Source organism: Manacus vitellinus, unplaced genomic scaffold (assembly GCF_001715985.3).
Source record: "Manacus vitellinus isolate BGI_N305 unplaced genomic scaffold, ASM171598v3 scaffold_50_pilon, whole genome shotgun sequence".
Taxonomy (NCBI): Eukaryota; Metazoa; Chordata; class Aves; order Passeriformes; family Pipridae; genus Manacus; species Manacus vitellinus.
In genome coordinates this window covers 1042301-1063906 of record NW_021940612.1, presented here as the reverse complement: position 1 = coordinate 1063906, position 21606 = coordinate 1042301, and the positions used below count along the sequence as shown (strand labels likewise).

The 21606-nt window shown below is 38.8% G+C and overlaps 1 protein-coding gene across 1 annotated transcript in view; it reads right to left on the bottom strand.

The window, feature by feature from the left end:
* Positions 1 to 21606, bottom strand: part of ADAMTSL1 (ADAMTS like 1) — a 314782-nt gene that overhangs the window by 132845 nt on the left and 160331 nt on the right. Inside the window, exons 4-5 of the mRNA XM_029962898.1 lie at positions 19886 to 19931; positions 8010 to 8246 (exon numbers count right to left, since the gene is read on the bottom strand). Of these exons, the coding sequence (XP_029818758.1) occupies positions 8010 to 8246; positions 19886 to 19931 (283 nt within the window). The remainder of the gene's footprint in view (positions 1 to 8009; positions 8247 to 19885; positions 19932 to 21606) is intronic.

Sequence of the window (21606 nt, the reverse complement as noted above, 5' to 3'; positions counted from 1 at the left end):
GTGCATGCACGAGTTTTATGCATACGTTCCCCTTGTGGACTTGATCTCTGGCTCAGTTTAGCAATCTTTCCAGGAATAAAACTGGACCAGCAATGACAGGTTCTGTTCCAGCCTTGCTAGCCTGGAAATGCCCTGAAGTAAGAAGTTTTTGTAATAATTTCTATTCAGTATTAAGAAACCCTGGACAGGAAATAATGTAATAAAGCAAGCTTGCAAATCTATCCAGTTATAAATAAATTTTTTTGTTTTCCAAAGGGCATTTCTGCAGTTCAAACACAAGAAGTTCTGAGAATCCGAGGAAAACAAAGTTGCCCTTCACACAGATACTAATGTGGGGCTCAATCTGGGACTTGTGTTGATTGTCACTGCTCAACTGAGGAAAGTTATGGATCAAATCCATCATTTCGACTGGGTTCAAAATCCCGTTTTACAATCAGGACGAAGAGCTGCTCTACTCTTTAAATTAAATTATTGTGGAGAGAACAAGCTTGAACCTATACAGTAAACTGGATCTGGGCTGGTGTCTGTGACACAGGGATTTGCAACCCCTGACAAAGTGGTATCTGCCCTTCAGACCACCAACACCGTAAGATGGCAGTTTGCAGCCCCAGCATTTTTCTGGCACAGCCTGCCAACATTATCCTGTGACAGGCAGTCTTGCACAGCACCAAGGCACTGTGCAGGATTCCCACAGGTTCCCAGGAATTTAGTTGCAACTACACCACAATCCAACTACAAATGAATATCATAAGATGATTTTCACAATGGCAAGGCAACTTGTAACTGTGGTGGTAACAGCAGGCCCAGTGATATGCAATCTATGCACTTGTTTGGCACTTGAGCCAAACATACCTTGCAACTGTTCAGGCAGTGTAAACAAACTTCAATTACTGATCAGTAGCCAAATCGTTAAATACAATCACTGATGTGACATCTTTAAGATATACCTTCCGATATGTGGATCGTGACTGGGCAGCTCAGTGATTTGCTGCTGCTTGTTGCCTTACCTATCACTGTTCCACTGGAACCAATTTGCAGATCCTGCTTTGTATGTGTCCCATCAGCAGAGCACTCTCAGCTAGCCAGAGCTCTCTGCTATTACTATTTTTAAACCAAGATCAAGACTCTTCCATGCATTACTGAAATGCTTGCTTTTCTCCAAAAGGATCATACCTATTGTCTGGACAGCTTCGCATTTCCATGGGAAAGATTTGTCAACTTTTGAAGAAGATTACAATACTACACCAGAAGGTGACTGCAAAGGCCATTATAAGACAAAATTCATCAAGGCAGCTTTCCCTCAGCTTCCTTGTAGCAATGTGCTTGAGAAACCAAGAGTAAATTCAATGAAGTCTGCCCTCTGGACTTACTGTTGTCTCCTAGACCATGAAACACTGACTTGTAAAGGCATTTAATTGGCACTCGTGACACATTATATTTGACTGTGATCCTTTGTCAGCTTGGTGACTTCATGACACATTTGAAATTGTTACTCAGACCTCTCTCCTGTTGAGTGTACAGGCTTCTTTTGTTGGCAGGAGTTTGTCCTCTCTTGGCTGGATCAACAGGGATCCAGCTGCAGCACTTTGTGTGTGCCAGCACAGACTTTCTGGTGCTTCAGGCAATCACATAATCTGTGTTACCAAGGAACAGACATCACTCACAGTTCAAATACTTGAGAGAGGCTACATGTCCCCAAGTCACTGATGAAACCACTTAGTTTATGTGGTATTCCAGCCTGCTGCTCAGTGTGTAAGAGGACTGCATGCAGGGTCTATGAGACATCTCATGTCTATGGGATGACAAAGGAAACTAGCTAAAATATGCCTGCAGCCTCCCTGTCCTGGGTCTTCACAGTAACTGGAACTCTCGCCAACATCTTCAGTGAGAAGCACACATCTGTTTTGCTGGGGACTCTCGAAATTGCCCAGCCAGTAAGAGACCTTGCCATCTTCATACAGCACTAAACCCTCTGCACCATTCTACACAACTTCAGCTTTTAGCTGTGCTAAGGAAATACATGGACAGGGATAACTTCCTAGTAACTCTAGGAGAACCCTCAGAAGTCTCCAATCTGCTCTTTTGAATTGCTTATTTTTGCTAAGCCTCCAAATTACAATGTTCCTCCCTCCCTCCCCGCCACCCCAGCAAAGGGAGGTGCTCTAAGTACTGCTGGTCAAAGATATACTCACAGTAGAAAAAGTTGGTCTGCTTGAGATTCCCAGCACGTATTGTTTCTGCTGGAACAAAGTATCTCTGCAGTGGTGCCAATCTCTGTTGGACCACAAAGTGGAAAACTGATAGCTCAGGGCAGGGGAGTGGAGTTCTAATAATGCAAATGAAGATTCTTTCACAAACACACACAGAAACATTTACTTGCTGCTCACTGCCACAGAAATGTTGTTACCTGGTATGATGATAGCAATTTAAACATATTGATATTACTCTTATGAATCATTAGGTTCTCCACCCCACTCCTGTCAGTGTGCTGGAAGGATGTCATGCTGGGGGAAAAGCACCTTGTTTCGTCTCAGAAAAACTGATACTCATCAACAAGAAAACAAAAGATTTGCTCTCAACAGAACAGGAGGTAGATGAGGATAGAGTGTAATAGACAAAATATTCAAACAGCAGTTCAGCTGTTCAGCCTGGCACAGTTCAAAAGCACCTGACCATAAGAAATTAAGAATTCAGTCAGGGTCAACCCACCACACTGCAACTTTGTAACCCAAAGTGCGGTAAGCAGAATAGCCTCAAAAACCCAGAAAAGGATTTAATTTAATTGATTTTGGAAACAGGGAAAAATAAACTAGAAATTTGAAGTTTTAAACATGTTGTGTTCTGCATACCTATTAATTCTATCCACAAAGACATTTCCCAATGTGGAACATTAAAGCACTGTTTCTCTTTAGGTGCATTCTATTAACTTCAGCATGGTGGTTCAGGCTAGTTATAATATATCAGTGGACCATACTATAACCTGAGGTATGCTCAAAACAAGACTCAAAAATTACATCTGAGAAGTAATCTGTATTTCTTCTAAAATAGGAGGAAGTGGAAGGGACCCAAATAACACAGATAACCATATAGAAAGGAATTTAAAATACTTAGGAGGAACAAGACCATTAGAAGGAAGTAAAAGACATTACATACAAAGCTTTTTTTGAAAAATTCCATTGTTCAGTCTGTGTCACTATGGATTTAAGAGTAAAACTACAGAAAAAAAAAATACTTAGAAGTTAATTCCCAATAATTTTTTAGGTGTTTAACACAAAGAACAAAGGCAAGATATTAACCATCTCTTCATGGAAGAGAAATTTATGTTTATATACTATGGAGAGAGGCAAGATGCATGCAGCTTGCATGATTCCTGAACTATCACAGTGATATGTACTGCCCTATGCCATGAAGTATATCTGAATAAACTACTGCATAACTTCTCCAGTATGCTATCTCTGTAAATAAAAGTTAAACATCTTTTTAAGAATCTCTAACCATACTCTTTGTTGAATCAAAGATCCAGGGATACAGCTTATTCTACTCACTCACAAAATTGGCTTTACTTGCCCTGCTTACAATCAGAAGTCTCTTCTGACTTTAACAGGTGGCCAGTACGCAAAACAAAGTCTTCAGCTCAAAAAGTAATAATTAAACAAAAACTCATAAATATGTCACTAAGGTACTGGTAATTCTAAACCTTCAAACAATATGAAAAATGAAGGGATAAAAATGAGAGAGGGATCTTCTAATTTGCAAATACTGCACCTCTTTAACAAACGTGTACTTACCAGTGACAGTGAAAACCATCACCTTTAAATCAGGAGTGAGTACCAAGGCACACAGAAGGCAATACAACTAACCCTTCATTTCTGCCATTAATAGCCTGAAGAACAGCTTGTGAGCACACAACAGGCCATGGGCTGACCCAAATCTTGCACACTAAGAACTATATCCCTGTGGTTAGTTAAGGAAATTGACACTGTTGTTTGAACCACTGGGAAAAATGCTCTATGTCTACGTAAGCATACACTGATCTTAACTCTTATTAATTCTTGTATTCATTCATTCATTCATGGCTGGGCTTCGTGAACGAAGATTTGGGAAGGGCTCTACCCACATTTGCTACAAGCACGGTGGTGGCTAAAGAGGCCAATACGAAATAGATACAGACAAGTCCGGTTGCAACTAATTCTTGTATAGACTGTAACTGAACAGACATAATTATATGTTTCATAAAATGCTCCATCTGAACAACATTCAATTCCTTCTTTGTTGCCATAACACTTGGATCAATGTAAGTCAGTAGGATGGTAAACTTAAAGATGCTTTCAGTAGTTTTATTCTGAGCAATTCAGAAAATATATCTCTTTATCTCCAACGTAGAGCAATTACTGCAAAGACCTTTTGTCATAGAATAATAGAATATGCTGATTTGGAAGAGACCCACAAGGATCATCAAGTCCTACTGCGGGCCCTGCGCAGGGCACCCCAAGAGTCATACCATGTGTCTTAGAGCATTGTTCAAAAGCATCTTAAACTTTGTCAGACTTGGTGCTGTGGCCACTTCCCTGGGGAGCCCGTTCAAATGCTCAGCCACACCCTGGGTGAAAAACGTTTTCTTGATATCCAATCGAAACGTCCCTGACTCAGCTTCATGCTGTTTCCTTGTTTTCTGTCATTGGTCACCACAGAGAAGAGATCAGTGCCTGTGTGGTGGGTTCACCTTGGCTGAACACCGGGTGGCCACCCAGCTGCTCTATCCCTTCCCCTTCCCAGTCGGACAGGGGAGAGACTAAGGTAGGAAAAGAAAACAACACAAAGCGTGGGTTGTGATAAGGTAGTTTATATTTATGCAAAAAAGAAAGCAAAAGCAGCGTGTGTGCGCACAAAGCAGAAGCCAGCAGTTAATCTCTACTTCCCATCAGCAGCGATGGTTGGCCACTTCTCTGGGAAGCAGGGCTCCAGCACAGCAGGCAGCCATCAGAGACAATGAATGCCTCCGGTCCTGCTCCTTGCCTCAGCTTTTATATCTGGGTTGTCGTCATATGGTATGGAATATCCCCATGGTCAGTGTGGGTCAGCTGACCTACTTGTGTCCCCTCCCACTGAAGAAGGAATGTTACAGTGCTGTACTCAGCAATAGCCAAAACATGGGTGTGTTATCGACACTCCTCTAGCTGCCAATGCAGAGCACAGCACTGTGAGCGCTACTACGGGGAAATAAATTCAGGCTCAGCCAGACCCATCGCAGCCTGCCCCTCTGCTTCCCCTCACAAGGAACTTGTAGACTGCAGTGAGGTCTCCCCTCAGTCTTCTCTTCTCCAGGCTGAACACCCCAAATGACCTCAGCCACTCCTCATATGGCTTCCCCTCAAGGCCCTTCACCTTTGTTGCCCTCCTTTGGACACTCTAAGAGCTTAATATCTTTCCTATATTGTGGTGCCCCAAACTGCACACAGTATTCAAGGTGAGGCCACCCCAGTGCAGAGCAGAGCCGAACAATCCCCTCCCTCAGCTGGCTGGCGATGCTTTGCCTGATGGCCCCCAGGATACGGTTGGCCCTCCTGGCTGCCAGGGCACTGCTGACTCATATTCAACTCGCCATCAACCAGGATCCCCAGGTCTCTTTCCACAACACTGCTTTCCACCCTCTCATTCCCCACCCTGCACATACATCCTGGGTTGCACCATCTCAGGTGCAGAATCTGGCACTTGCCCTTAAAACTTAAACTACAGAAGAAACATACTTCACTTTTTAATCTTCAGATCTTTACACCAATATACACCCTAGGAGATTTCATTTTTTGCAGTTGTGACAAACCATGCCTTCATATTACTACAGTTGTCTGCTGCACTGCCCCAAATATTGCTGAACTCCCAGGATCATATGAACTCTCACAAACTAATTAGATATGTGATTGTTATGTTTACAGTGTGTCAACATTCTTAGGTAAGTAGTAGCTTGCAGCTACTATTGCAAATGAATAATTTCTAACATAATATTTTTTCTTCTCTGAAGTTCACATGCATTCACCATGCTTATAGAAGTAAGCTTACTCAAACAAATGTTACAAATGAAGAATTCTCCACTTGTTCTTCCATAACACTGGAGTTTCCCATTCTTTTAAAAGAACTTTTATAGAAGGCCATGGAAGACCATTGCTTTTAAGGAGGGTTCACCATTTATTATGGCAAATTCCATACAGTTTACCTTTATGGACTGCTTATGTAGTATTAGCTATTGTGATTATAGATAGTAAAGCAGTTGCTGTCCTAAAGCATATAGGTAGGGCAAATCTAGTTACAGACTTTCTAATGCAGTACCTCTGCTGTCACGAAGAGATGGCTGGTAAACAGGGACACACTGAGATAAGAATACTTCAAATTGCTTTAAATTTAACATGCACCAAAATACAAAATTTTTCACTGTGAGGAATGCATGAGCATTTATATTTTAATTTTTTGGGTCATCCTAAAAAATGATGCAGTAATTGTAAATATATGGCAAAAGTTCATAAAGAAATTGAATGTTGAAGAATATGGAAAATATATAGTTGTGTTAATGCATTAAAATTATTCTACCACTTCATGGTATATAATGAAAGGGTTGGTTTAAGTTAAATTCTTCAGGGACACTAGTGCTAATTTTTCTGTTCTACAGCCACAGAAACAATTAAGAAATAACATTTGTTATAATAGTGCTGCTAACTTCAACCTTCCAAGAAGTAAGAATTGTCATGGGAAAACAAATGAGTTTGTTTAAGTAGTGGATGATTATGAACTCTAAGGGAAAGTTTTCTTGAAAAAAGTACGCTTTGTATTTGAATCAAAACAGAAATCAGCCTGACAGAGGTTGAATTCTCTGTTTCTAATTTCTAGGCCATTATATGCAAAAAACTTCGAATCTTTTTTTCCATCCAGATTCCTGTGCTTCCGGTTAAGTTTTTAAAATATTTAAAAGCTCAAAATAAGACTGAAATTTGTCTGTCTCATTAGGCAATGTAGAATTTTGAGAAATGTGCACTCAGCTGACATCAAGAGGTCTAGGTGATTGCCTTTTTTAGATCACAAATGAGATTAGCCTAGTAATTGCTTACTCTATTTCATTTACTGCAGGACTGCTCCTGGCTCAGAATAGAAAATCAGAGAGAAAAGAAACAGGAAGAAAAGCTTCTAGAGGAACATGAAGTGGCTCAAAATTCACTAGAAAGCCAACAACACATCAAGTCTACGCAGATTTGAAAGAGACTGGGCACTGAACCATGAATTTACACTCAACTGTTTTTGAGTAATTAACAGAGGTGCCATGAAAGTCCTCCCCTGCATCAGCCTGTAGCATACATATAGTTCAGAAGACTAAAGTCTGATGTAGGTAGGTTCAAAATAGTAGCAATATATCAATAAAAGCACAAACATAATATAAAAACAAATTAAGATGTGAATAAATTGGTCGAATGACCAATAGATCTCCATGCACTGTGAAGTGATGGGTGAGAAAGTCCCCATCTCCCACTTTTAACAAACGGGGATGTTGAGGTGTAAGGAGATGTAGCAGCTTGCTTAGTCTTACAGGAGTGGCAGTTTTTCTACTTTAGTATCCCATCTACTGCCATGTAGTTTGTGACTCACAGGGAGCAATAATCCTCAAAGATAATGTAACTTGATAGACTTGAAAAACTTTGGTGTATCCAGATTAAAAGCTACATCATTATTTTCTTTTGGTGCTTCAGATGAGATCTGCTACTGTAGCTAACTATACAGTAGAGTTCAAAAACTGATAACATAATCCTTTAAAAGAACCCTAAGGAAACAACATAGAGTGTGAAAATAACGTTTGGAATTGTACACCTCGACCAAAAAAAGGGTACAAGAAATCAGTTTAAGAGAATGGAAACAGATGATTAAAATCGAGTCCCTAAAATGACATAAATATGGAGGACAGGGATAGAGCCATGTGAGAGAGATCTGAGGAAAGTAGTCAGGTGTTAGGGTAGGGTTTCTCTCCTTACTTGGCACACACCACTGATGCACATGTCCAAGGATTCAGTGTAGCACCGGGTCCCATCCAGAACCTTTGGTGCCAGCTCCACAACCAGAGCCATTCCTCTGGCCTGGCACTTCAGTGAGCATGGGTTGTCAGGGTCATTAGAGACAGGAAGCCACTCATAAAACTGTCCCTGATATTTGACGTCGTTGTGAGCAGAGCACTGCTGAGCGCGGAAATCACCTGCTTCTGGTGGACAATCCTGCAGAAAAGAGAGAAGAGAAGATCAGCAGGTCTATTCAGGACAACCACTTCCAGTATCATGCAGCACACTGGGCTCCACAGCTGCTAGACATAGAGAGTTTCTGTTTAGACAAAGAAGAGTGATTGAAATAGTTACATCTACACATAATTCAACTGGATAATTGCACTTTTCTTTCTTCTTTCTGCAAAAGTATTGAAAGAACATCAAGACCATGTGTCAATGGGAAATAACAAGTGCACTGTACGTGCACTGTACCACAGCCCCGTCGTTAAGCAAAAGAGGGTCACAATGCTCTTGCCAGATCTCACTCCACTTGTGCACATATGTGGAGAAGTGTGTGTGTACAGCCACTCTCTTCTAGCCAGATTTTCCTCTCTGTTTGTAGACAAAGAAAAAAGAACTACACAATTTATCTATTTCTTTATCTAAGCTCTCCTCACTAGCCTTTTTTTTTTGCTTCAGTGACTTAAATCACCTGGTACAAAAACAAGAAAAATTTGATACATATTTGCATTCCTTTAACCTAAGATTTCATAACTCACATAATTAGGGACTTAATATTATTTTACTGAGAAAATCTTAGGAAAGTCCCTTTTTCAATCCTCTGGGAGATTCGTAAGACATAACCCTAATCCTGAACCCAGTATACCTGATATAAAAATCAAAGACCATTGATACTAGTTAAAGTCCCTTGTAACTGAGAATGTGAGGCTCTCCTTACCCCCATATACTTCCTTGCTACCATTTAACACTGAAAAACACGAGACAGCTTCAAAATCATGAGTCTTTAGGCCAAATAAACATGAGTTCCTTTTATTTCCTTTCCAGTGTTTGATTCTTGAAGAATAATATTTCAAGTTTTCCTGTGCAAGCAACCTTATAGGCTAGAAATTCAGTGAGTTTTTTAGAAATAACCTGAATTTCTCACATAATTACAGAAATATAGGAACTAAGCTTTAGGAAAAACTTTACACATCATGATAGCTGAGGTAAAACCAGAGCAAATGTTGGTAATATGACTGTTTCAGATTATTAAGGTCCCATAGTCCTCTATCTTACTGCCGTAAGAAAATCTGGTCCTCGATGATATCTGGTAAAATACCAGATAAAATGAACAGTTGTTACACCCTTTGCTTGAGAACTACAACATGTTGATTATAGTCTTGGTAGGAAAGGATTATGATGTATATACAACCACATAACTAGATGATATCCTTATAAGATGTCTGTATTCTCTGTTTGCCCTCAAACCATTTCATCCTATTAGAGCATCATTAATGACAACCTTATTCACAGACCTCTTATCTTCCCAGCTAGGGAAGTCTTATTGCTGTTGATGAAAAATACATCTTCTTAGGTTTAAATGATCACCTAAGTTTCTTACACCTGTATTTTCTAACACTTTTCTGCACATTTTAAAAAGGGAAGATTGTTACAGCTTTCAATATGAAAGACATGGAAGCTGCATGTCACTTTCTGACATTAAAGGATTGTTTTTTAGTATTAAGATCTAAAATAAAACTTATCTTAAAAAACAAGTCTCCACTAAAAGGAAGTCAGCACAAACTTGGCTAGAAATTTGTCATTTTTAAGCCCTTGGCTTAACAAGTTTAGCCATTCTGGCCTCTCATTCACTGTTGCAATGTGGTTATGGCCATTTTCTTTCAATGTTGAATAATCTTGGATCACACCACTCCAAACATTTCTTGTTGTGATCTATCCACACATACAAGCCATGGCCTTAGTCAGAGATCATCTAAATTGCTTTGTACCAAGTGAGCAAATTTTTAATTAATTTACTTAGTATTTGAGTCTAATTCAGCCCAAAAGTGAAGGGTTAAAGCCCAGTCAAAAGTTTTGCTATCTAAGTTGTTGTAGCTTTAGTTAAATGGGAAGGATTTTTAGTGAATTTTTTCATACTACCACATAATTTGGAATGTGGGGGACTGGCCCCTGTCTGAGCTGGACTGGGGAAGACTGTCCCAAGCATCTTGGAAAGGTGGGTCCCCCAAGTGAAGCATCCTGGGAACTTGGGAGACAGGAGACAAAAAGTCAGGTGTGCAATGGCTCACTCTCCTTGTACCTGGTTTTTGCTTGCTGGAGCACCATGGACTCTTGGAGCCTTTGTCCGGGGACCACCCTGCCTGAGTTGTGGTGTTTTCTGCCTCAGTTGCAGCTGTATTTCGCATCACACCAAGGTCACCGTGCCCCAGCTGAGCTGTCCTGGTGCAACTAGCCACCGCCGACAACTCAGGGATTCCCCTCTCAGGAGCTGCACAAAAATCTGCCACCGCGTGGCCCAAAACCACCAGGTCCAAGCAGTGCATCTGGTCAGCCCTGCCCTGCAATTGTCACTCCATATACTTTGCTACGTTGGAACCTACGTCATCACCTTGGCCGCATAAAATTTTCTTTTGTATGAAATATCCTTCCAGGTTTTGGTTTAACTTAGAGGGGAGGAAGTTAGCTAGGTAATATTTTCTGCTATTGTTATTTATTTGTTTCTTTCAGTTTTTAGTACAAAAATAACAAAAATTGTTATTTTTCCTTCTTCACTCAGACTCCTTGTAATTTGTACCTTGTCTCTACTGGGGCAGAAGGAAATTTATAAAAAAAAAGAGAGTTCATCTCATTAGAGGTCTCACCTCCTGAACATATTGTCATTAAACCAAGACTATTTCAGGCAATAGTCTTCCTGTTACAAGAGGTTCACTGGATTAAGACATAAGAGAAAAAAGGATTTTGGGTTAAATCTAGCTCCAGAAAAATACATATCAGAGAGCAAACACACAGAGCTCATTCTTCCCTTTTGAAAGTGGAGGTTGAAAGTTCAAGCTTGTAACTGGTATTTTACTGCTGGAAGACTTACACAGCAGAAGGTTTTTCTATTAATATATTATGGATGATCAAAGAAAAAGTAAAATGTTTGAAGTATTCCAATTTGATTTTAAAATCTTGAGAAAAACTGAGAGGCAATCAGGGCCTTTTTGTGATCTGGGTAAGCTTTTGATATAGGACAAAGTTTGGACAGTGAAGGGAGCAGACAAATATATGCAAAATTCATTATTTCTCTATAGCTGGTTAATTAGAGAAAAAGTGGTCTTTATGTTCTGCCCTTACACAGAGTATGAACAACAATACAGTTACAGTTTGACCCGAGATCTGGTTTAGTTCTATTTTCAAACAAAGAGCAAAGATGAACACTGTGGCCTTATTTCCTGCCACAAAGTCTTCTCTGAATTTGTCTGTCTGTAAATGAGTACAATCAGATCTATTTTTTGGCAAAGGTTTGTTGTGGAGATTCAAGACAACTCTCTTGTTTGGTTTAAGCTTGGAACTTTCTGGCTTGGAACAGCTTTATTTTTACAAAGAGAGAAAGGCCCAGTAAAGCACACAACATAGAATTTATAATCCTGCTTTGTGCAGTACTCAATACTACGTTGTGTTGGATTTTACTTTTAAGTCAAAGAAATAAAAAATGTACAGTCAACATAACAAGCTTTCAGGACACGGCAGGTGACCAGGACAGATGTCAAATACCTCCAGTCTTTGACACTGTAATCAAAGTAAAACAACGAACTTATGTTTAAAAAAGTTTTCGTGTGAAACTGGAAGCAATTCAAAGAATACATGCAAGCAGTCAGAAACACAGATATGTATACTTATCTTGGCATGTAGATGTGGAAAAGGGTTACAGCCTGGCACACTACTTTTCTCTAGCTGAAATCCTGAATCCTAAATGTACCTGAAGGCCTTGGGAGATCTCTTCCTCAGGAAGGATCTTTCAATATAGTTAAGAAAGCACATCTTGCATCTACACACATAACCTGTACAATATTTTTTTAATACCAAAATAGACAGTTTTAAGAAAATTAGCGGTCTGAATATTATCCTCTACATCTGCCAGCAAGCACTGCTTCACAGCCTGAGAGAAGCTGCGTGTTCCTTCAGCTAAGGGCCAGATTCTGGAAGCTATGTAACAGTGTGCAGCTGGTCTGTCTGCACAACAGATTGACAGACACTTTGAGACAGCCAGAAGTCATGGGCCAAGTCAGTGTAGCAGGTAGCACATCTATGCATTAATTACGTAGTTCTGTGAGGTATTTTGCTAATGACATCTGCATGCCTGTGTTTGGCTTGGAGCATGTGGCAGCCCTGATATCTGGCCACAAAAGCTCTACAGTCCTGCTTCAGGTTACTACAGTTTTGGTGCTATATTCACATCCTACCAGTTTTGTTTTCTTTTGGAAATTATCTGTGGGCACTTGCAGATACAAGGAACTGCTACCATTGCACTCCCTGGAAGAATCAGAAAGAACTAATAAACTCGAAAGTCTTATCTAAGTCCATTTATCTTCAAGCTTCCTATTCATTAAGACTTTTCAGGGAAGAAAAATTCCAATGAATAGGAAACAACTTTTTCTCCTTTAAGTCTGTGGGTCCTACATGGCTCTTTCATGACCTTTAGCTTATGAACGCTCATGAGATACTGCTGAAACACTGAGCCTGTGATGGATATCTATAATCTCCATTCATCCTGTCAGATCAAGATTTCCTCTACTGCAATGAAAATATGTATCATTTTAAAGGTGATCAAAAACCCCTTTGATGTATGAAACTCATTTTAAAATAAACATAGGAGTTTCATCCTCGTCTCTTAGGCACCTAATGCTGGCACCAAGCCATATTATTATGGATTCATTTTCTTCTTCCTCACATCAATTTTTTTTTAACTCGACCTCCTATTTTATCCTATATTTAAATCATAAATTCCAAGGAGTTTTGCCATGTTGGAATTCCATTCAAAATAATTTGTATTAATCAACAATCCAGTGGAAAAGATAAGATGAATCCCAGATGTCCTTTGAGAGTGATAGGTAGATCAGATTTCATGGGACAAAAGAGGGTCAGGCTTTTTAAAGTTTACTTAGTGAGTGAAATGTAGAAGATTGTTGTCTAAGCTGGGATACGTGGAAAAAGTTGAGGAACTTTAAAACAGTTTACAATATATGTGCTTGTATATTTCCAGAGGCCAAGAATGATTTACTATACCTGGAGTATTTCCTCTGAGCAAAAAATGACTAATAACTGGACGCTGTGCAGCATCTGACAGAACAGCTTATTGAACCAGTTCCATGGAGTACTCATGGTGTTTCAGCTACTCTGATTTCCCTACCGAGAAAGAAAGCCTGAGGTCCTCAAGTAGAGACTTGTCTAAGACTAAATAAGAACTTTAGATGAAAGTACAGACACTTAGGAGATCTAGGGACTTAACAGAACCTCCATTCAGCCTTGAAGCCTTGTTGAGTGCCCTGCTTGAATTAAGTTTCTTGCAGTCAGACTTTCCAACAGTTTAGTCTTATGAACTGAGAAATAGCTTAGGATCATACTTATCTGCTTAGATTGAACAGGGCTTATACTATAGCTTTCTCTGACAACCCCAAGATATTGCAGTATCTGACAGAGAGAAGCATAAGAAAAATAATAGGAATAAATGGGAAATATAAGAAAATGTTCAACTCTGTGTCAAATAAACAGAGTAGAGATAAGGGCTAAAATAGTCAGCAAAGTATAAATGCAAATTTCCATTATCATCTCTCATTAGAAATATTTATAAAATACATTTTTCACCAAAAAAGCATCTTTTTTAAAAGTTTGTTCCCATTTTGGCAAATAATTCAATATGCAACTTTTCATGTAATTTTAATCTTTTTTTGTTGTTCATCCCTTTTAAATATTAAAGTGAAGTGTTTAAATTAGAGTAACTTTCATTTCAGTTTGAAAAACTTCCAAATATTTCAGTCAGAAAGTAATTCTAGTACATAATATTAGAGCATACTTTCCTAAAGACATCAAGGGTGCCGTATTATCAGATGAAAATCAGCTGTTCAAATTTAAAAAAAAAAATTATCAGAAATACCAAATTTAAGTCTATGAATTACCTAGAGTCTTGAATAGTCACAAAATGTCACTGTAATGAAAGGAATTCAGTTTGTTTGGTCTACAAAGGTTCTTTATAAATTAACACTGAATGGCAGCAATGGTTGGGGTATTTTTGGGTCTTGTTTGGGTTTTTTTTGTTTTGGTTTTTGGTTTTGTTTTGGGTCTTGGAGTTTCTTCTATTTTTCAATAGTCAGAGATCCACAATTCTGCTTCCTGAGAAGATAGCAAATCCAGAAGTCCAAGTTTCTATCATTTGCAAGATACTGCAAGGACTTATTTCCAAGTATGAAGAAATAATTTCTAGATGACACACAGAGGTTTTAAAATGCATCCAATCAGAAATAAGATGGTAGTTATTAAAATCCAGCAGTTTGAAGAACAGACTGTAGTCAAAAAAAATGATCTGACGAAATTCCACTTAAAAAGTGAACTGACATTAAATAAATCATGTGTTAGTAAGGAGATACGTGTAGTGCCTATAATTTTTTTTAATTACTGTTTTACTGTAAAATGTGAACTGGGAGGTTTGCTTGCAAAAGACTTCACATGGCATTTCTAGTCATCACTGGGTAGAAAAATTAAATCCTACTAATCATTCTTGTGCTTTGAAAAAATCTACTTGGTGATGATGCTTCTCATACACATAAGCCAATGCTTCTGAGACTTATGCACTTATATGGAAGTTAAGATTTGACACTTTACAACAGGCTGGGATTTAGTGCGTGGAAAGAAGATAGTGTTATTTTGTGGAAAGTAAGATGAGCAATATCAGTGCTGCTGTATACAAAATGCAGCATGAGCTGATAAAAAACAGAGATGGAAGCAGATTGTCTTAATGCAAGCCAAAAAATGGGGGATGTCATTACAGTTGGTACTTCAGCCAAGTGAAGAAAGTGAGGTATATATAAAAAGAGTTGCAGGAGGTGTTTACAAGTTTTAGTTCTGTGATTTATGGGGTCTACCATCTACAGATTTTATCCTAGGCTTAATGGAACTGCTCTAAACCTTGTTGAAAGCACTAGTAATGTTCTGCAGCTTCACTGTCAGTCTCATGCCTTTTTTTTTTTTTTGAGTCTGATTCAGAAAGCAGTGCAGTGAAAGGAAAAATACCAGGGAAAATAAAAATGTTTTCAATCACAATAAGGAGTTTCATAATTGAGGAGAATGAAGAGAGAAGGCATGCAGACAATACATAGTCCAACAAACACCTTTCAGAGATATTTTCATGTAAATGGAGGGAAAAGAAAGAAAAACATAGCATAGGGACAGAAGGACTGAAAATGAGAAATGACAAATAAGATGACATGACAGCCTGGTACAGTATCTGAAAAGAACCTAGCAACTAAGAATGCACCTAGAAGAAGGAACAGAGTGTGCTAGATCGGGAAAAAAAGAAAAAAGAAAAAGAATGAGTAAAAAATTCCTACTTAGAGTTTGGAAATATTTTTGTTTATTTTGCTTAATGTTTAGTATAATAACCCAAACAGATGCAAAAACATGTTTTCATTACATTCAGACCAGTTTTCTAAAGAAAAACAAATGACTCTCTCTCTCCCTCCCACAACTATATTCTAAAATGGCTGGGAACATGCTTCGAGTAAGTATGAATAGTAAGAAGAAAAAACCAGATGAATTCAAGCCTAAATCATCTTCAGATTCTCTCATTCCTTTTTTTACTATTTACACATTTGGCTTCATACCCAAAATCTTTCCAATTGCTGATCATCAACAGGCAATGCAAGTGGCAAACATACTGGCCTGGATTTGTTCATTTAAGAACTGCTCAGAAGCCTTACAGACAATAGTATCAATCTCTCTTATAGACTATATTGTGCAAAATGGTTCAGCACCCCTAGAATAATTAATATAGATCACTGGAAAAACACGCATGCCACTTTTTCCCCTTGCCTCTCTTTATCTCATTTTTTCCCTTCTGTAATTTAATTTCAGGATGAATTAAAACCAGCTGTAGCAAAATCTTGTAAAAGATAGTGCCTATAAAATGTGTTCATTGCCAGATTCCAAGAAGTATTCTTCTCATTCTCCAATTTTCACATTTGAAATAGTTTGCTTTTAGTATATGTAACTACCCATCCTTTCCTGCAAGAGCACAATCATAAAAGTCAGTAATGACAGTGTTTCTGTTAGTTCGCAGAAAGACAGCTCGCAAAAAATAAAAAGACTCATTATTTTATTAACAATAACATAATTCCTCAAGTTATGTACAAGCTAATGGTAATGGAAACTTGTATTTCAGGACTCACTGATTTTCATAAGAATCAAAGAAATTTTACAGGAATTTTCAGTAATGCATGACAGCTAACTTCACTTGCAGGGGCGGAATGGGGGGATTTGCTCTCATTTTCCTTTTAAGCAAAGAATGTCATCTAACAGATGAAAATGTAGGTCTTGAGCCTGGAATTTCCATCCTCTGGATTTTCAGAGTCTTTGTGGATGAAATCTTAGCAGGCAAAACCTGAGTTAACAAAAACATACACAATATTGTGGGCCTTTTCTAGTGCAGAATTCCACAATTGTGTTAATGAATTGTTTCCAAGATGCACCTTGTGTGTATGTATCCTTGGATTTTGGAGACAAAATAGTAAACTTCATTGAAGACAAAGCGTATAATTTTTTTTTTTTTTTTACTATTCTGAAAGAGACAAATAGTATTTCAGGGTCACAGCTAAGCAACTCAGTAACAGAAGGGATTTTAGAAGAGAGATGCAAGTCTGGGTTCTCAAACTGCTTTGGATTTATAGTGGTGCAGCACAAGGCATTTCTAAGTTCCCAGCCTCAGACACATGTGGCTGTGGACTACCATGGCTGTACCACAAGTTCCGATGCTGATCATGGTCCCAATGTCCTTCCAGTGCCTGATATTCTGAATACTGGTGGACAGTGCCCAGGATTAGGAAAGACTATAAACAGAAGGGCATAACATCTGAATCAAAGAAATACTCAACATACTTTAAAAGTAGAAAATATTGTCCTCCCAAAATCAAATGTCTGCAAAATGAATGCAGCAGCCAAGTACTTTCTTTGTGACATAAAGCTGTATTTGGAATGCCTACTCAAAGCACAATGCAGTCAGAAGCTTGACAATAGTTTGATTTATTTCTAGTTTTGTAAGTTTACAAAAAGAAAGCAAATGAACACTCCCTTAATCCATTTATTAAGGACAAGAGCAATGTAGCACAAGTCATTCTTTAACCTCTCCCAAAAATGGTTTGAAATCATAAATGCAGTCCTGGGTTTTCATATTTCAGTGGCAAAACTGTCACTGATTTCAGCAGAGTAAAGATGAAAGTTTGAAAGTTTCATTTTTGATTATTTGGTATAAAATAATTAAGTTAGTTCTGCAGCTGCATGCCTCACTACTATGTTGGAAATGCTGGAACCAGTATTGCCAAATACAAGGTATGCAAAGGAATTGCCTGACAAAACTATGCAAGGTTTTATTTTGAAAGAAAACTGTTCAGGTGCGCATCTGCAGAGCAGAACCTAAGCTAAAAATAACATTAAAAAAATATTCCTTATCTTAGAAAGTTAAACTCCATGATTCCAAAACACAGGTTGCAACCTAGTTAAAATCCCAGCCTCTCATCAAGGTGACTCAGGAACAGTTAGTGGCAGCAGAGCAGGATGCTAGTTTGTCTCACTGTTCTGAACATACACAGGGCAGGTCAGATACAGAAAGAGACTGTCACAATGTGCATGAACACACAACTAAAACAAAACTAATGGGTTTAACTGTAGTCCAATTAGCCTTTAACAGTATAACTTTTTTTTCTTCATGTCATATCACAGAGCTACGGCATGCAGCCTGACTAGCACAAATCAATCTTCCCATTCCCTACACAGTTGTGGTGTATTTTAAGTTCCTCAGATGAAATTTGGATTGCTAATCTGCCAGAAGACCTATCTATTAACTGCTGTAGGTTTTGTCAGGGAAGCTGAAGGTTAGACTGAAAAGACATTTCAGGAACCCAAAGGATACACTCAGAACAAATTTCAGAGGACTCAGAGAGTTACAGAATATTCTGAGTTGGAAGAGACTCACAAGGATTATCAAAGTCCAACTCCTAAAGAACTGACAGAAATCTTACTGCATGGGGGGGACTGCAACTCAGATAGAAGCAGTTTCTTTCATTATGAACTGTGGTCTATTGAAAAAAAGATGAGCTAAATATGAGTGAACATATTAGTTTTTTTTAACTTAAACTCTTAAGCTTTCTTAAACAAAGTTCCTATTGAAAGGCTTCTGAATATGTCCCTATCAGGCATGAGAAAGCTTGGCCCAATGTATGTTTGATTTCATTTTCCATCTTTAGTGGTAAAACTGACATTTCTCCACATAATTTGAGACCCTTTACTATTCTTGGCACCTTATAAAACTTTCCATATGAAAATCTTTATTTCTATTTTCACCAGTGAAAACATACTTTCACTTTGTTAAGACAGAAGTTGAAGCTTCTTATTTTATTGTTTTGAAAACTTCATTGGCTATATGTAAAACAAAACAAGCAAGAGCCTTTGAAAATGACAAAACATTGGTACAGTCTATGTAAAACTGTTTTTCTAAGACATGCAACAGAATTACAATGCTGTGAGGGCACAAGTGAACAGAAACATACAAAATCATAGAATCACATATCTCCTACTAACTTGTCTTCAATTCTTAACAGCTTAATCCTGCAGTGTAACAGACTGCCCAACTGAGCCAGATGGTTACCAAAGTAATACTGGGAACGCAAGTCGTCTTGGTTCTGGCAGGGAGGTTGTAAATAGTAACTCTGAAGTTCCATTGACATTTTATTTTTGAGGGCTCTGACTGCAATCCCTTCCAAACAGTTTTAGCATCAGGCCATAATCTCTCTACTTTTCAGGAAACTGACTGTGGTCTGTGGTATAAAGGCAATTCAGATAACTAAAATATTCTCACTACCACTTGACCAAATTATTTGCTGTAACAGGAATGCGATTGTGTCCTAGTTAGAACAGCTGGAACCAGTTCATCACTGGATAGGTGTAACCCAAAATTGTGTATTCTATAGCCTTCCATGCCATTTCCCAGAAACTGTTATCAATGAACCATTTACACCATCTGCACACAGAGCCTGACTCCTCAGGCTATAAACTAGGTGTTAAGAGGGCTATAAACTAGGTGTTAAGAGATAGGAGGTTGCTTTTCTCCTCACAACCATTAAGGAACCCCCTGCCCTGAGGGAGGTACTGAGCATTCCTGCCTGAACTGGAGGATATATAATCTTGGAGTCTTGAGACTTTTTAACCACTCATGGGATCCAGAGGAAGACTGCAGATCACCGCTCTCGACCCGACTGCAACCACCACTTTTCAACCAGACTGCAACCATCACTCTCGACCAGACTGCAACAGCACTCTCACCAACAGGTTTTTCCCTCTCCTTTTCCTTTGGACTCAGGGGGCCCAAAGAACACCACTCTGTTCATGCCCCAGGGTGCTGGGTTATATATTTGGGCTTTGTGGGTTAAAACCAATTGTTTGTCTGTATAATCATACTTACTGTATTATTTTATTAAATTGTTATTCTGATTTATAATCTCTCTTTTGAGTTGAGTTCATTTCCCCTGCTGGTTTACCTTTAAACTAGCACAGATGGTGCTAGATATGGGATGATTTGTATCATATCAAAGCTATACTTCACTTACCACATTGCTGCATGTCCTGTACCGGATGTTTCGTCCTTCACAGGTCCTGTGTCCAAAAATTAAAAACAAACCCAAACCCATTAACAGCTGAATATAAAAAGCAAACACATAATATTTACCATGTCAGTATCTTTCCCATACATATCTCTAATCACCTACTCCCCCACCAACTCTCTTCCCCAAAGTAAAGGGCTCTCTGCCCCTACTGAGGCATGAATTCTACAACTCCCTAGTTTCCTACCTGTGGTTTAAGAATTATTTTCTAGAACATATCATCAGCTTACAAATAAGGTTGGAGGTCAGAATACAACATGTAAGGCAACATCTGAATCACATTAATAATGTCTTGTGTCTCCCTGCAATTCATAATGATTTCACAAGGGCACAGCTCTGCACCTACCTGGGCACACACCTTAGCACTGACACAGTCTGAGCAGACAGGTTTTATCTGCCAGGGAACAACTGGGCACTGGGAGGAAGGAACTATGCCTGTGGTGGTGTGAGATTATAGAATTATCACCTCTCTCTAGACCAGGTTGCTCAGAGCCCAATCCAACCCGGCCTCGAACACTTCCAGGGATGGGCATCTACAGCTTCTCCTGACAACCTGTTCCAGTGCCTCACCACCCTTACAGTAAAAAAATTTCTTCATAATATCTAATCTGAACCTACTCTCAGGCTAGTATGACAGCACTTCTACAGAACTTGATGTAAGAGGAGAAAGAGAGCATAAAACTTCCCCTCAATTCACTAGCCCCTCACTACTCCCAGCTGCAGAACAGCATCCAAAGAGCAGTTGGGCCAAGCAAGGTCAAGGAGAGCACATACCCTGACGTGCTCTCCATGGCTCTCCCCCTCTTCTCCCACAGCAGACCCATACCAGCCCTGATGCTGGCTGGACTCCCAAAAGAGAGGTCAACAGCCAGATTACCTTCTCAGCACTCGCAGCTTGTGTTCTGAGTATTTGACCTTAGGTGAAGTTTCATGTGTTTTATTAGTTCAGACAGCATACTCCATGGAGGTCCTCAGTACAAATGAGAATGCAGGGTTTGGCTTTTAAAATTTATTCTTCAAAAGAACAGAATTCCTAACAGTTTTTATTTCTTAATTTCACAACTTCTCCCCCCACACTCACCCCTCTTTCTTTTTTTTGGCCAGGACTTAACAAGAACACACTCTTTCAAATGCCTGCCAAGTCTGAACTTTTAAATCCAAACCATTTCAAACTATCCAAGGAAAAGGGCATTCTTCCCCCACCCCTTTTTTTTTTAAACAGGAAACTTTTTCCATACTGAGTTAACTCTAAAATAAACAGAATAGGTTTCCTTTAAGCTATTGAAGTCATCCTTTCTGTTTCTGTTATCCACGGATCCACAAGACTTAATTGTGAAATTCCTCCAGTAGTCATTTACACCTATGTCAATACAAAGTCAGGGCAAACCACAATTTTGCAAATGTACCACAGTGGTCTAAATGACACAGGAGAAGACAAAAAAGTAAATAAACCTCTCAAATTTTTAGAAGAAATCTGAGCAGAAAGATAACACATTCTGTTGTGTAGCATTTGGCATATTAAAAAAAAGCTATTAAAACATAATAGAAATATAATTAATTCAAGGAAATTTTGATCATTGCAAGTATGCATAGAAGTGAAAAGTGTGCACAAGAGTAGCACTAGAAAAAATTACTTTTGGCAGTACAATAATAAAAATTTTATTCAC